General features: G+C 38.7%; 1 protein-coding gene across 1 annotated transcript in view; it reads right to left on the bottom strand.

The window, feature by feature from the left end:
• LOC115212889 (kynurenine 3-monooxygenase-like) overlaps window positions 1-18,072 on the bottom strand; it is a 65,619-nt gene that overhangs the window by 17,257 nt on the left and 30,290 nt on the right. Inside the window, exons 4-6 of the mRNA XM_036503703.1 lie at window positions 7,056-7,104; window positions 2,559-2,649; window positions 1,884-2,052 (exon numbers count right to left, since the gene is read on the bottom strand). Of these exons, the coding sequence (XP_036359596.1) occupies window positions 1,884-2,052; window positions 2,559-2,649; window positions 7,056-7,104 (309 nt within the window). The remainder of the gene's footprint in view (window positions 1-1,883; window positions 2,053-2,558; window positions 2,650-7,055; window positions 7,105-18,072) is intronic.

The following is an 18,072-nucleotide window of genomic DNA, read 5'->3' on the forward strand; positions in this document are numbered from 1 at the left end:
TTGGAGAGCATAAAAAATATTCAGCCATCTGAATATTGGGAAAGGGTTACTTGTATCATGATAATTTGCACTGTGTATCAAAATATCAACATTACAACTGCTTCTGTTGCTGTTGAGTGAACGGTCTTCGTCCCAGAGCATGCAAGATGGGAGAAGTCCAAAACGTGGTCCTTTGCTATTCGTAAGACCCGCAGAAGAGAAAGCAGGTCAACCCCCGATACCGAGAGCATCGACAGATGGCTGGATGCGCATCCAGTCTCAGCAGTTGCATAGGAAGTCGGAGTCAAGAAACAGGAAGAAAGAGTGAGAGAAAGTTGGGGCGAAAGAGTACAACAGGGGTTGCCACCACCCCCTCCCAGAGCCTCGTGGAGCTTTCGGTGTTTTCGCTCAATAAACACACACAACGCCCAGTCTGGGAATCGAAACCGCAATCCTCCGACCGTGAGTTCACTGCCCTAACCATTGGGCCATTGCGCCTCCTACAACTGCTGCTCAATGCTCTATGAACACTGTACAGGTTGTAAAATATGACATGGACAGCTGCAATGGAAATTACAATGCTGTGGCCACAAGGAAGAAACACAATAGGCATCCACACACTAGAATTCATCTCCAGTTCTTTGATAGGACCTTAGGCCTCAGTTCAGATAGTTATGTGAAGCTGCTGTAAACAGTAGTCAAACCCTAACTGGAGACGATTTCTCTGCTGGAAGGCCATATGTATACCAGCAGGGTTGGCTGTGTGGTAAGTAGCTTGCTTACCAACCACATGGTTCAGTCCCACTGCATGGCACCTTGGCCAAGTGTCTTCTACTATAGCCTCGGGCCGACCAAAGCCTTGTGAGTGGATTTGGTAGATGGAAACTGAAAGAAGCCTGTCATATATATGTCATCATCATCATCATCGTTTAACGTCCGTTTTCCACGCTAGCACGGGTTGGACGGTTCGACCGGGGTCTGGGAAGCCAGGGGCTGCTCCAGTAAATATATATATGTGTGTGTGTGTGTGCATGTAAATGTGTGTATGTGTTTGTCACCCCAACATTGCTTAACAACTGATGCTGGTGTGTTTACGTCCCCGTAACTTAGCGGTTCGGCAAAAGAGTCCGATAGAATAAGTACTAGGCTTACAAAGAATAAGCCCTGGGGTTGATCTGCTCAACTAAAAGGCACTGCTCCAGCATGGCCGCAGTCAAATGACTGAAACAAGTAAAAGAATAAAATAATATATATATATATATATATTATTTTTCTCTTCTTTTTCTCTCCTTGTTTTTTCTGTGTCCTTCTCTGTAGAAGAGCGTAGGCTCGAAATGTAAAAGACTTTTTCTATTCCTGAGCATTATACTAATACATCTGTTTGTTTTGTACACCACTTGTCTTCGTCTTTTGTTTTTTTTTCATAAAGTCTCCCTATATATATATATATATATATATATATATATATATATATATATATATATATATATATATATATATATATATATATATATGCATGAATGGTAGTTTCTCATAGTCCAAGGAAGACAATTCTGAAATTTAATGTTGAACAACCTGCATAAACGATCTGTTTACAGTGATCAAATATATATACTCTATATTAGCTCACTTCCTCTATCAAATTGACATCGTTAGAACAGGTGCACATCAGGTGTCAAAGTGATTGGAGAGCAATATGAGATGAAGTGTATTACTCAAGAACACAATGCACCACCCAGTCCAGGAACTGAAACCATGATCTCAAGTAACACCCTAACAACTAGGTTATGCACCCTACATGTGTGTATATATGTACATGGAGGCATACATGAACATGCTCACTCACTGAAATGCATACACAAATGTACAACGTTTGTGTATACATATGAACATGAGGTACTCACTTGTCCCGCCTCGTTAGGTGGAATACTTAATTCCATGTAGCCATGTGGAATGAACTTCTGCTGGAAATCAAACTTCGTTGTTTTCATAATTTGGTTCCGGACAGCAGAATAAGCTCCATCATTGCCAAACACAACATCAAAGTCTTGCTCAACAGTTTCTTTTGAAGGTCTGACAATATAGAAAGTTTAGGATATTAGAGGTGGAGAGGTGATAACTCTTTTGTATTGGTGGTGGTGGTGGTGGTGGTGGTTGTGATGTTGGTTGTGATGGTGGTGGTGGTTGTGATGGTGTTGGTGGTGATGGTTGTGATGGTGGTGGTGGTGGTGGTGGTGGTGGTGGTGGTAGTGGTGGCTTTGGAAGTGCTTTTGCGATTATATTAATGATGAAAAGAAAATGGGGAGAAAGAAAAGGAACAAGAGGATGGCAAGTGCTGCTAGTATTGTTGTTGCTGAGAATGATGATGGTAGTAGTGCTGGTGGTGTTATTGAGGACAATGGTGACGATGATGGTGGTGGTAATAGTATTAGTGGTGGTGGTGGTGTTAATGGTGATGATGGTGGGAGGTTGTGGTTATAGTAGTGGTGATAATGGAAGTGGTGGTGGTGGTGGTGGTAATGATGATGATTATGGTATAATGTGATTGTCGTTGACATTCAATAATGTAAAATACTCACGTTTCAAAAATTGCTTTAGGTTTACCATTGAAAGAACATTGCTTCAGTTTATGTTCGAAATGTAATTCAACATTGGGATGTGACTCAGACACTGAAAATTTGAAACAGACATGTGTGTAACATATAACAGTCACATGTAACAAACAATAATTATATGTGACACGCTACAATTTAAATCTCCCACATGACAGGCATGTATGACATTCAGCTGTTACATGTAACATGCACATGGTATGCATAACATATGCAAGGCGGAGAGCTGGCAGAAACGTTAGCACACTGGGCGAAATGCTTAGCGGTATTTCGTCTGCGTTACGTTGTGAGTTCAAATTCTGCCGAGGTCGACTTTGCCTTTCATCCTTTCGGGGTCGATAAATTAAGTACCAGTTAAGCACTGGGGTCGATGTAATCGACTTAATACCTATGTTTGTCCTTGTTTGTCCCCTCTGTGTTTAGCCCCTTGTGGGTAGTAAAGAAATAGAAATAGGTATGCATAACATACAGTGGTTATATGTTACATGATCACATGACTGACCAGACTACCTTTGAATGATATCACTCTGTTGTAACATGCAAGAACTAACCTTTGCACCAAGCAGTAGTCACATGTAACTTTAAACAGGCATATGTGACATGCAGTGATTACAACCAGCACGTGATATTCAAAAGTACAGTAAGATTTTCTATGACCAGATGCCTTTCCTGTTACTAACCCTCGCCTGCTTCCAAACAAGGTAATATTTCCCCATAGCCAAGCACTGATGCTTGTTTACAGCAATGATGTCATGTCAAGGGTACATACAAGCCCTCACATACATATATACATATATATATTCTTTTATTTGCTTCAGTCAATTGACTGCAGCCATGCTGGAGCACCACCTTTAGTCAAACAAATCGACCCCAGAACTTATTCTTTGTAAGCCTAGTACTTATTCTATTGGTCTTTTAGCCAAACCGCTTAGTTACAGGGACGTAAACACACCAGAATTGGTTGTCAAGCGATGTTGGAGAGACAAACACAGACACACAAATACACACGCACACACACACACATATATGACAGGCTTCTTTCAGTTTCCATCTACCAAATCTACTCACAAGGCTTTGGTCGGCTTGAGGCTATAGTAGAAGATACTTGCCCTAGGTGCCATGCAGTGGAACTGAACCCAGAACCATGTGGTTCGTTAGCAAGCTACTTACCATATAGCCTAGTAATGCACCCTTGGCATTGCCCAGGTGTTATGATCTACAGCCATTTTGTATTATATGTTCTTTTCTTATAGGCAGAATTGGCACACGAGGAGTGTGAAGTAAACAACTCTTCTTTATAAACATGCTATTTGGTCATTTTCTGATGAACAATGCTGCAGTTTCCGTCTACCAAATTCAGTCACAAGTCTGTGGCTGGCCTAGGGAATTAGTAGAAAACACTTGCCCAAGGTACTATGCAGAGGGACTGAACATGTAACCATGTGGTTGGGAAGCAAACTTCTCAACCACACAGTCGTTCTTGCACTTAATATGTGTGTGTGGATGTGTGTTTACATTTGTCATTAAATCAAGTATTGTGTCCCACTGTGTCTCAAAGTTCATCAAGCAGAGATCTATAAAATAAATGCCAGATTGAATTACATACTGAGGTCAGTAGAATCAATTAAATTTTTGAAGGTGATACCCCATCATGCCGACAGTCAAAAGACTAAACCCAGTAAAATAATGTTTAATGACTTAATGGCTTCAAATTTAAGGTAATGGATTACTAACCACAAGATAATGAGTTCAAAACATTGTATTGAAATTCTAAACGATTACGCTATATGTACATCTCAGTCTACTTGGCTTCCAGCAATTAACAATTGTAATTTGAAGTTGAATAGTTAGCAGTAAGAAAGATGTCCAGATTTCTTTAAAATTATTGTGCAAAATGTTCTGAGTAATAGTATTTTTTCACCACAACAAAACACACACATACACACATACAGGTGTCTCTGTGGTAACTTAAGCTACTACAAATAGCAGCCAAATCTCTCTTAAAACACACCCTTACATCAAAAGACAGATTTACAGTATTTCAGGAAGAAAAAGAATGTAAGCAATGGGTCTGCTACATTAGAGGCAACTCTTGGCTAAACAAAACACAGACAAACATACTTCACATTAAAAGGTTATCTATTAAATAATAATAATAAAGTTGATTGTATATCTTCGATGTTTCATTCCCTGGCAAAACATTTTCTCATTATGCTCTATCTAAGACATATTGTTCAGGCAGAGTTGCTTCCCTTAGCTAAAGACCTCAAAATTGTGTGACCTGACCTTGTTTCCAAGGTTATTTTTGAAGTAAAAAAGAGTTTCTGTGCAAAAAACATACTTTATTTAGTAGCTGAAAGATTACTGAATGTTTTGATACCTCAACAGATATGCATGACAAATAAAACATACCTCGATATGTAGCAACAACATGTGAGAAACAATGAACATATGCAACACAAAAGACAAATGTAACAAGTAAAATTCACATGTGGTACTTTATAGTCACATGTAGTAATAGACATACACATATGGACAGTACATTGAGCATATGATGCACAGCAGTCATGAAACATCAAAATTAATGATTTTAAGTTTTGGCACAAGGCCAGAAATTTTGAAGGAAGTGGGGATTAGTCAATGAAGCCGTCTGCTGAACTGGTTCTTGTTTTATTGACCCTGAAAGAATCAAAGACAAAGTCAACCATGGTGGAATTTTAACTCAATATAAAAGCAAAAGAAATGCCACTAAGCATTTTGTCCAACATGGTAATGATTCTGCCAGCTGGCTGTCTTTGAAACACCAAAAATGATAAAATAGATCTTGGTTGGAATTTGCACCTATGAAAAATCAGTTATTCAATTGACTGAATTAGCATATAAACAGCTGAATATTCTATGGATATTGTAGCCTTGTTGTGGAAGGATTCCGACCATCCCTATGTGAATAAAAGTGGATTGATACATTGCTATAAAATAAAAGAATGGTGAGCAATTGATTAGCAAGCAGTTCACTCTGAGCCGTTGATTGAGAGCATTGAGTGGTGTGTAACAGTAATTGTATTGCATTGAGAGAAAACTTTCTTTCCCTCACTGCTTCGTTGAATTATTTATCCAGTAATAGGATATAAAAAGCCTTTATGCAATTCTCAAGCAGTGTCAATGTGATACAGTGCAGCAGGCACAGCTGAGACTTTGAATTCCTGGTATAATCCATCTCATGGGGCTTCTCCACTATTTCCTTTGAGTTTGGTTTTACTTACAATCTTTTCTGTAACTTGATGTTACAGAAAATTACATTTGCCCAAGATGCCACACAGTGAGATCACACCCAGGACTTTGTGATTGAGATATGTATGTTAAGTATTCAGTCATACAGCATCTCAGACATGCAACAAATAACATAATAAACAACAGAAACATGTAGCAAAGAACATGTATGAAATGACTAATCTGTCTCAGAAGACTTATTAACTGATGCTCACAGAAAAACTATGTAACAATACAAGAAGTTCATATATCAAGTAAGAGATACATTTGGATTTGAACTCAAAAACAAAAGGGACACATAGCTCAACACAGGATGAATGGTAAAGACCCTCTCTGATCCTGAATGACCATCAGATTGCACCTAGTAAGTTACCCTCTGAGGCACAAGTCTGGGCAAGGTTGTTTTATGGAAGACCATCAGTCGCCCATGCATACCAGCCTCCTCTCTCCTTGCCACTGATGTTGTCCAAGGAAAGGCAAAGGGGCTGATACAGGTTGGCACCAGTGATGTCACAACTCATTTCTGCTGTTCAAGAATTTGGACCTGGAGATCTCCATTTCCAGCCACTTCGAGGGCCACTTCCCAGTGGTGTCGGGTCTCAACAAAAAGCCCTTGACTACAACAAGATGCCCAAAGTTTTTTTTTTCCCAAGGTCTGGGGTCCCCTGCCCCTAAGCCCTAGACCATCACCTACTCACCCTTACCTGTCTTGTTGCTTAACAACAATAACAACAACAACTAATTTCTACAGCTGAGTGAACTGGAGCAATGTGAAATAAAGTGTCATGTTCAAAAACACAACACAAGGCCTGGCCCAGGAATTGAACTCACTACCTCATGGTTGTGAGCCTGATGCTCTAACCACTGAGCCATGTGCCAACACAACAAAGCATTTAATCCTAAAACCTTCCTCCAAAAATATGTGACTCTGTGACAAGAAAGAACAAATAAATGAAAACCTGGTTGCAGTCCAGTTTAGTCTTTTGTCGTTTACTGATGGATAAAATTTATGTGCATAGATTGGCTTCACTGATTACAACTTCCCATAAAAAAAGGTGGGGAAAATAGGTGCTATGACATATGTTGTAGAGTAAATCAACTAAGCAATGTGTACATGATGGGTAGAGATTTCAGAATATGTAAAATAATTAAAACCAAATTACTGTAAAAACAAAGAAATTCCTTTTTATCTACCTGATAGTATTAACTCATTCAGCTTTCTTCTGTCAATGGACATAATAAACTGTAAGATAAATAAATAAAAATTGATATTACATTATTTTACAAACATGCATACATATACACATACATACATAATGCATGTATACATGCTTATATCGTTAGCTACTACACACATTTTTTTTCTCTCCTTGTTTTTTTTCTGTGTATCTTTCTGTAGAAGAGCATAGGCTCGAAACGTAAAAGACTTTTTCTATTCCTGAGTGCTATACTAATACATCTGTTTGTTTGTATACCACCTGCCTTCGTCTTTTGTTTATTTTCATAAATTTTCCCTTTATATATATATACAAAATTTAGAGGAATGACCACTAAATTTTGTATGTATAAAATTTTTAATCTTCAAATTTTTTAAAAATATGCTAGGCCACTGGTTTTAATTGATTAATATCAATTTCTACCCTTATTTAATTTTATATATATATATATACTTTATTTAAAAGTAGCAGAAATATAACAAAAGGTGTTACTCAGAGTTTCACATTCCCATTCGTCGGACAGATTTGTTAAAAAAGAAAAGAAATAATGAATGAGTAACAGCTTTTGTTATATTTCTTCTGCTTTTAAATAAAGCATATTACTCTACCTCTGGTATTTGAGTACACTTTCTTCCACCTTGTTCCACATTTAAGTGCTTACTCCGGTATATATATATATATATATATATATATGAGAATCCATAACTGCCGTGTCTGAGGAGCATGGGGTTGCATAACTAAGTTGTTACCTAACGGTCCGTTGAACCCCATTAAAAGCGTAAGATGTGTTTCTTCAGGGGATTACTTAATGACAAATCAAACAGCTAATTATTTGATTTGTTGACTAATAATAATTCTTTCTACATAAGACCTGAAATTTTTGGTGGAAAGGAGCTAGCTGATTACACCACTTCCAGTGCTTAACTGGTACTTATTTTATTGACCCAGAAGGGATGAAAGGCAAAGTCAGCAACAGAAGAATATGAACTCAGAACATAAAGCCAGAACTAATGCCACTAAGCATTTTACCTAGCATACTAGTGATTCTGCAAGCTTGCTGCTTTGTTGGCTAATAGTGGTCTCAGATTTTAGCACAAAGCCAGCAATTTCAAGAGAGTGGGTAAGTCAATTACATAAACTCCTGTACTCAACTGCTACTTACATTATCAACCTCAAAAGGACGAAAGGTAGATTCAACCACCTTGGCATTTGAACTCAAACCATAAAGTCAGAATAATAATAATAATAAAGGAAGTGGAACAGAATCAGTGCATGTGTTATTATTGGCATAACGACCCTAACAAGATGCAACAAAATCTGTCTCAACACACAAGTTGACATCAAGAATCTTGCAAATCTTTATATATAAAAGTGAGGTTGTATGCTGTCTGTCTCCTACGATTTAGATTCCTAACTACTCCCACATTTTGCAGTGCAGTTTAACCAAAACCGGGTATCTTATAGTCGTGATTCATATCGAGCCCTTCTGGGTATTAGCACGCATCCACGATGAGTCTATGATTTAAAAAAAAATTTACCATCAATTTTTCCCATTTTTAATGCATTTTTGGCATATATAAGGGAAGTAACTCTCTAAAAATTTATTATTAAATCTCAGAACATAAAAAGCTACAGTAATACCCCCCCCCCCTTTGTGGTTAGCCATATTGAGATGGCTATTATACTTTACATCTCTAAAAATGCTGATATAGTTATTTCCCTTACAAACCCGAGCAACGCCGGGCGATACTGCTAGTCAAATATAAAAATGAAATCTTTTTAATTTTCTAAGAGATAATTACTATTTAAAAAAAAAAAAAAATGATTCATTTGTAGCATTTTGGAAGAATAAACTGAACTAAAAATAAAATTAGCTTTCAACTCGATGTATCAAATGCATATGTGAACTGAATTAACTCAATCATAAATGGGAACAGAAAATTCACTGATTTCTTTGTGGCTGCTTCTCATGCATAGCCTCAGCAAAAGTGTAGAACTTTCTCGCTGACTGTAATCAGCAGGTCTACCTATGGCTTCATGTAACTTCTAGATTTTGTCTTGATTCACAAAAACAGAGAACTGAAATCCAGATTCAATTAGTAGGCTGTTATTGCATATGAAATGAGAGCACAGTTCTTTTGTCATGAATCTAATGTTTAAACCTACACATCACCACCACAACCACCACCACCAACCCCACCACTGATTTCCCCACCACTACTGTTACCATCAACATTGTCATCATCATCATCATCATCATCATCATCATAACTGCTACCACCACCACCACCATCGATCTCCCCACCACCACCACCATCGATCTCCCCACCACCACCATTATCATCAACATTGTCATCTTCATCATCATCATCATCATCATCATAACTGCTACCACCACCACCACCACCACCACTGATCTCCCCACCACCACCATTATCATCAACATTGTCATTATCATCATCATCATCATAACTGCTACCACCACTGATCTCCCCCCCCCACCACCACCATTATCATCACCATTGTCATTATCATTATGATCTTCATCAACAGCATCAATATTATTTCATGCCTGCTTTCCATGCTGGCATGGGTTGGATGGGTCATCACAGGTATTTGGAACCACTACTCCCAGAGACTTAACTGATACTTGTACATGGCATTTGTTTTGGTGTCTACAGCTGGATGCCTTTCCTATCACCAACCACTCTACAGAATGTAATGGATGCATTATCTCATTGCACCCACTCCAGAGTGGTTGCATAGTTCCTTATTCTTTTATTCTTTTATTTGTTTCAGTCATTTGACTGCGGCCATGCTGGTGCACTGCCTTTAGTCGAGCAAATCTACCCCTGGGACTTATTCTTTGAAAGCCTAGTACTTAATCTATCAGTCTCTCTTGCCGAACCGCTATGTGATGGGGATGTAAGCACACCAGCATTGGTTGTCAAGCAATGTTGGGGGGACAAACACAGACACACAAACATATACATGCACGCATACATACATACATACAACCATGTGGTTGGGAAGCAAGTTTCTTACCACAGTCACACCTGCATCATCATTTAGCGTCCGCTTTCCATGCTAGCATGGGTTGGACGGGTCAACTGGGGTCTGTGAAGCTGGAAGGCTTCGACAGGCCCAGTCAGATGTGGCAGTGTTTCTACGGCTGGATGCCCTTCCTAACGCCAACCACTCCGCGAGTGTAGTGGGTGTTTTTTACATGCCACCTGCACAGGTGCCAGACAGAGCTGGCGAACGGCCACGAACGGATGGTGCTTTTACGTGCCACCGACACGGGGCCAGACAGAGCTGGGATTCTGCCAGCTCACTGCCTTACCTTTAACAATGATACTGCTTTTTGTTATGCAACCCCTGCTTCCAGGAGTAATAAATGTTCTGTAAAAGAAGCTTATACCTAGTAACTCTATTTGCTAGAAATAATAGCAAAAATTGACTCAAAGTAAAGCTCATCGTCATGAAAAAAAAAGAAGGGTATGTTTGATAATGTAGTTCAAGATTTCTTTAAAAAGAGACATGATGGTCCTGGTTGGGCCCGTCCGCTTTATCCTGGTTGTACGGGATTAGGGTTGACTTGGGTATTAACAACAAGACCAATATCCTTACCACCACCACCACCACCGCCACCACCACCGCCACCACCACCACCACCGCCACCACCACTACAAACCATGGTAGAGGTCACAGTAGACACCCCACAACTACCACCATCACACTGTCAGTAAGAGGATAATGAGTGAAATAGGTTAAGACAGGCTCTGTCACTGTTGCTGTTACTTCTGTTGATGTTGTTGTTATTGTTGTTGTTGTTGCTACTCCTGTTGCTGTTGCTGCAGTTGATGTTGTCATTGTTGTTATTGTTGTTGTTGTTGTTGTTACTAGTGTTGTTGTTCTTTTTTCTTCTTGTTCCTGTTCTTGTTTTTGTTTTGGACAACCTGAACTTTTCCATAGTGGTGCTGATAATGAGAAAGTGGAAGGTGTTGTAGCTATTGTAATGGTGGTGAAGGTAGTGGTGGTGGTGGTGATGGTGGTGGTGGTTGGTGGTGGTGGTGTTAGTGGTGTTTGTGGTGATGGTTGCAGTGTCGGTGGTAGTTATGGTGACAGCGGTAGTGGCAGTTGCAGTCGCAGTGGTGAGTGTAGTGGTTGTTGTAGCTATGATGATGGTGGTAGTGGTGGTGGTGGTGGTGGTGGTGGTGGTGGTGATAATGATGACAATGATGGTGGTGGTTGCAATGGTTGTAGTAGTTATGGTGGTGGTGGTGGTGGTGGTGGTGGTGGTGGTAACAGCACTGTTGGTAGCATTGGTGAGGTATTAGCAATAGAAGAGGTCATGTTACTTACAACAGTGCTGATCTCACTGATGGGGACGTTGGTAATTGTAGTATGGATGGTACTCACAGCTGTAGCTGTTGTAGTTGTTACTATAGTGATGATGGTTCTGGCGGTTGTAGCAGTGATGATGATGATGATAGTGTTTTATAGTAGTGGTAGCAGTGGTGATTTGCACTTCCAATAGTGTCATTAACTGCAGTAATGGTAGTTGTACTGGTTGTTGTTTGTTGTTGTTACTGGTGTTGTTTAACCATAGGTCAGCCCTGACTGAACAGACCTAAATTCATAGGCATTCCAACCATGACCACTATGTCTTGTTTTCAGGATTAGTGAATCAGTCTATGACTACGAATAAGATTTGGCTGCTATTTCAAGCAGATTGAGAGTCAATATAGAAGCTATACTGACTCTCAGTCATGGGCAAACTGTGGCCTTTGGGTCACATGTGGCCCACAGGACTTTCAAAATGGCACGCTTAATTAAAAATTACTTTGAATTTTATGATGAGCCATTTTCATGTGGCCCACTTAATGATGAGCCATGTGTCATGTGGTTCACCTAATGATGAGCCATGTCTCATGTGGCCCACCTAATGATGAGCCATGTCTCACGTGGCCCACCTAATGATGAGCCATGTCTCATGTGGCCCACCTAATGATGAGCCATGTCATGTGGCCAAGTTCTCAAAAAAGTTTGCCGATGCCTGATATAGATGCACTGCTGCTAGTTCATAGTTGAACTAGTCATTATGATAGGTGTAGTGGTGGTGGTTGTTGTAGTGGCTAGGTAATGGTGTTGGTGGTAGTTTTACTGGTAGTCATGGTAACTGAAGTGATAGTGGTTTTAGGGGGGCATTATTCTTGCAGTTGTCATTTTATCCATCTCTACGTTCAAAGTTCAAATTCTGCAAAGTTTCACTTTGCCTTTCATCATTTAGTTAAGCACCGGGGTACCTGTGAATTCATGGGATTATTAGTAGGACCTGTAAATTTGCAGAATTACGAATGGGACCTGTGAATTCACGGAATTACTAGCAGGACCTGTGAATTTGTAGAATTACTAGTGAGACCTGTGAATTCATGGAATTACTAGTGGGTCCTGTGAATTCACGGAATTACTAGCAGGACCTGTGAATTCAAGGAATTACTAGCAGGACCTGTGAATTCAAGGAATTACTAGTAGGACCTGTGAATTCATGGTATTACTAGCCAGACCTGTGAATTCACGGAATTACTAGTAGGACCTGTGGGGACCTGTGAATTCACAGAATTACTAGTGGGACCTGTGAATTCATGGAATTACTAGCGAAACCTGTGAATTCATGGGATTACTAGTAGGACATGTGAATTCACATAATTACTAGCGGGACCTGTGAATTCACGGAATTACTAGTGGGACCTGTGAATTCATGGAAATAATGGTAAACCTATTGGGTTATTTCTGAAAATTTTATCCCAAAAACCTGAAAGTGCAGCCTGTGGTTTTGTCTGTATCAAAAGATAGTCACTCATCTGCTGCTCATTGAAAAGTGAAAGAAAATGAAATACAATGATTACTTAATGCACTTTGAATATACACTTTATATACTATTCCTTTTTGTGTTTCTAGCACTACGCTTCATTATTTGGAAGCCTTTTATTATATTTCTATACGAAAAATATATAGTCTAATGACTAATTCGTCTTTTGTGCTAGGCCACTGGTAATAATTTATTTTATTACCCTATTTGATTATGTTTAAATATTGCTTGATAAATTTGTTCGTAAATTTTTTACCAGCATCCTCTCTGTTCGCCGGGTATGTTTTGCGTCTGCGCAAAGGTTTGAAAAGTTAGGATATACAAACCGTTAGATCTACATGTGCTTCTAACAGTCTGTGCATCTAGGATTACGAAGGCTTCCCACTGAAGAACCTGGCCTGGCAAATATATTCTGTGTTTGCTAAAAATAGGTAGAAACCGTTCGGTCTGGGATATAGCTGAGATGGTAAATGTTTTTAATTTTCATTCCTTTCATGAATTTATCCCTTTTTGTGTTTCTAGCACTACGCTTCCTTATTTGGAAGCCTTTTATTATATTTCTATACGAAAAATATATAGTCTAATGACTAATTTGTCTTTTGTGCTAGGCCACTGGTAATAATAATTTATTTTATTACCCTATTTGATTATGTTTAAATATCTTTATATACTTTATGTACAATTTTATAGACTTAATACACAATACTCATAAAATAAATATTCACTCTTATTTTTCTATTTTTCTTATAAACAAAAAAAATATCCCCAGTACATATGATACAAGCTTTAATTGAATTGCATATATCTGCCATCCACCACCACCATCATTGTCTTTCTCCCTTCTCTCTCTCCCTCCCCTTCTCACTGTGCCTTTCTTTAACCTCGCCATCAGAACATCACCCCTCTGCTAAAATTATATTTTAACTCTCCTCCTCTACCTTCAACTAACTTTTTTTTAACCATGTAATGAATATTACATTTCCCCTACCTCACATCATGGACACTTCTCTCTCCCTCTTTTTCATTATCCCTCTTTGCCTTATCCCCTTTTTTTCTCACCTTTTTCTTTCTCCTCTTTTTCCCTTCAACTAATCACCTGAAAGAGTCACAATTACATTCCCTCTACCTCACATCATGGACGCTTTTCTCTCCTGCTTTTTCTCTAATTACATGAAAGCAATGGAGGCACAGTGGCCCAGTGGTTAGGGCAGCGGACTCGCAGTTGGAGGATCGTGGTTTCGATTCCCAGACCGGGTGTTGTATGTGTTTATTGAGCGAAAACACCTAAAGCTCCACGAAGCTCCGGCAGGGAGTGGTGACAACCCCTGTTGTACTCTTTCACCCCAACTTTCTCTCAATCTTCCTTCCTATTTCTTGAGTAACGCTGTGAGGGACTGGCGTCCCATCCAGCTGAGGTGAACACATCCACAGAAACCGAGAAACCAGGCCCATGAGCTTGGCTAGGCTTGAAAAGGGCGCATAAATAAACATGAAAGCATTACCGACAAACTAAGTAATGCAATTACTTGCATTATTATAAGACTCTTCAACCTGACTCAGGATTGATATTATTCCTTATAGAATTTATGTAGGTATCCAGTTACCACCTGTAACCTTACATATCCATAAGCTTTCAGCAATCTTTCATGTGCTCAAAACGCTTCTTATTATCTTCCCTGTTCCTAAGAGGCAAACTTTCAGTAGAAGCTCTACAGGACATTACATTCCAATCTCCTTCAACCATTTGTCTGTATCTTTACTCACAGTTCCTAATGCACCAGCTATTACAGGCACAATCTTTAGTTTTCGTATTCTAAATTCTTGCAATCTCAAATTTTAAGGGAGTTATATATATTTTTTAATTTTTCACTTCTTCTTCACAATTCTGGAATAAAATGGACACGATGGATCAATCAGTAAGCAAATTTGCTTTTCCTTGTCTATTAAAGTTATATCTGGCTTATTACTTTCTGTTTTTTTATCCATTTAAATCTTGCATTTTCCAACTCATGTACTCTTTATACCAAGTACTTCCAGCTTCAAACCCTCATTTCTGACAGGGTTTCCAGTGCAAAACTTTCTCAACTTGGCCATGATATCAATTTTTATATTCTCCCTGAACCAACTTGGGTCATTCTGCAAAATTATTATTATTATCATTATTATTATTATTATTATTATTACTATTATTATTATTGTTGTTGTTGTTATTACTATTATTATTATTATTATTATATTATTATTATTATTATTATTATTATTATTATTACTATTATTATTATTAAGATGGCAAACTTGCAGAATCATTAGCATGCTGGGCAAGATGCTTAGCAGCATTTCACTGATCTCTACGTTCTGAGTTCAAATTCCACCGAGGTCGACCTTGCCTTTCATTCTTTCGGAGTCGATAAATTAAGTAACAGTGAAATGCTGAGGTTGATGTAGCTGACTAGAACCCTCCCCCAAAATTTCAGACCTTGTGCCTTTTGTAGAAGGGATTATTATGATTATTATTATTATTATTATTATTATTATTATTATTATTGAGTGAGAGAGCAGTGCATGCCATCAAAGTGACACTGGGGTAATATATACGAAGCCCAGTATACCCATCATGACTACCCGTCTGATAAGGGTACACTAGGCACATGCATCACAACCATATGGGCGCGACATGGTGATCTCATATCAAGATAAACAGCACATGACCTTGCAGGTGGGGACCAGTTAGAATTTTCTTCAGGTCGAGTAACCCATCCCACTCGAAAGGTCTCTGAATAAGGATTGTTTAACCCTTTAGTGTTTGCATTATTCTGCCAAAATTAATGCTTCTTCATCTACATTGTTTTGAATTAATCATGCATTATCTTGTAGCTATGAGATTTTGATGAGGTAGCTGTTAATTTTTTAAACAATATTGTAGGGTTGGTGTGAGAGACCAAATATGGCTAGTTTGAACATAAAACAGGTAGAATATTTTTGGCCGGATATGGCCGGTTTAAATGCTAAAGGGTTAAGGGTGTTGAACGAAACACCCATGTTTCCAGAGGTGAATTATTCAAACCCCAAAGAATCCCTCTCAACACATGGCTATGATGCTCCCCCATTATTATTATTATTATTATTATTATTATTATTAGTAGTAGTAGTAGTAGTAGTAGTAGTAGTAGTAGTAGTAGTAGTAGTGTTGGTAGTACATACAGATGTGGTGAAGGTGGTAGTAATGGTGGTTGTGATGATGGTGATGATGATGACAGGGTGGCAGGAAGAGCTTCAAATATAGCATCTGTCACTGTTATTATTGTTTTTGCTGTTGCTGATGTTGTTGTTGTTGTTGCTTTGTTCTCTCCCTTTAGTCATATAATTCTTTTAAGAAGCTTAACAGAAGATAATACATTGTCAATTGAATTCATCATCATCATCAGCTTCACCCTCACCTTCACTGCCTCCTCTCCTTCCTTCCTTTCCTCTTCCCCATTATCCCCACTATGACCTTCAATTTCAACATCATCATCATCATCATCATCATCATAATTGTCTTCACCCTCACCTTCACCCACCTCCACCCCCTTCCTTCTGCTCTTCATCCTCATTATCACTACTATGACCTTCATCATCCCCATCATCGTTGTTGTCATTGTCATCGTCATTATCATCCACATTGTCATCATTTTATTTTAATCAGGATTATATATATATATATATATTTATATATATATATTTATATATATATCGCTTCAGCTGAGACAGATGCTGTGTGATGGAGTTAATTCCCCAAACCATATCCACTTCAAATAAATAGCATTTTTGGAACAGTAACCATGTCATTTTTGTCGTCGTCATCATCATCATCATCATCATTATACTCATACTCATGTTCATGAGTTTGTTTTAAATAAAGTTGAGATTTCAAATAATTACTGTAAAAAAAAATGTGATCTGAAATGTTTACTGAATGAAAACATGTCAACAAATACCCTGTAGCTTATTTTAATTAAAAGAGAGATCCTGATAAATGTATAATGTTCTGTTGCTGATCTAACCAGTAACCTTATTGTATATTAGATTTTTACATGTCACATTTTCATTCTTCAAGAATCTATGTTTTATTTGACATGTAACTATGAGTTATATATTTGATCTACGAGCATCCATCTTTGTCTCATATTGCAGTACGAAATAACCAATATATATTTTATGTTGCACAACACATATAGTTGTGTGGCATACATACAGGTGTCTATCTAGCCATCAATGTACCTCTCTCTCTCTCTTTCTCTCTCTCTCTCTCTCTCTCTCTCTCTCTCTCTCTCCTTCTTCAAATATAGTTGAAGGAGTGGCTGTGTGATAAGTAGCTTGCTTACCAACCACATGGTTCTGGGAGTAGATTTGGCAGACGGAAACTGAATGTATGTATATATATATATATGTGTGTGTGTGTGTTGTGTGTGTGTGTGTGTGTGTGTGTGTGTGTGTGTTGTGTGTCAGTGTTTGTCCCCCCAACATCAACAACCGAATAAGTACTAGTTGATTTGCTTGAATAAAGGTGGTGCTCCAGCATGGCCACAGTCAAATGACTGAAACAAGTAAAAGAGTAGAAGAATATACATACATACATACATACATACATGGTGGCTGCCCCCTTGTTATCGAGTATGGCTATTGCACGAAGCTTAATCAATGTTGTTATTGTGCAATGCCTGTGCAAGAAGATTTTTTTTTAAGTGAGGAAAGGCTGTGCACTGAGTCAATCCCACTCACTAAGCAACAGCAGCCATAATCCGAAAAGAAGAACAAGTTAACATCATCGGTAACCACTGAGCCGCAGGTTTTATGTCGGAGTTATCCCAGTTACCTGAGTTACCTTCTCCTAGAAGGATGCCCTAACAAAGGCTAGGAGTCCTTCAATCCCAATGGTTTAACCGCGCGATCGGGTATTCAGTCCGATTATTTCTATGTCCCCGTGCATGATCCAGCCTTAAGACATTTATTGGATGGCCATTGACTCTCAAGAGTTCCTCCATCCTTTGACGGGTTTTGTTTTTCATCCCGCAGGGTGTCCAATAAACACCCTCCTCACCAAGCAAGCTTGGTGGGGCTGCCGGTTTAGTCGCCGACG

The sequence above is a fragment of the Octopus sinensis genome, linkage group LG6 (genome assembly GCF_006345805.1).
Source record: "Octopus sinensis linkage group LG6, ASM634580v1, whole genome shotgun sequence".
NCBI classification, from domain to species: domain Eukaryota; kingdom Metazoa; phylum Mollusca; class Cephalopoda; order Octopoda; family Octopodidae; genus Octopus; species Octopus sinensis.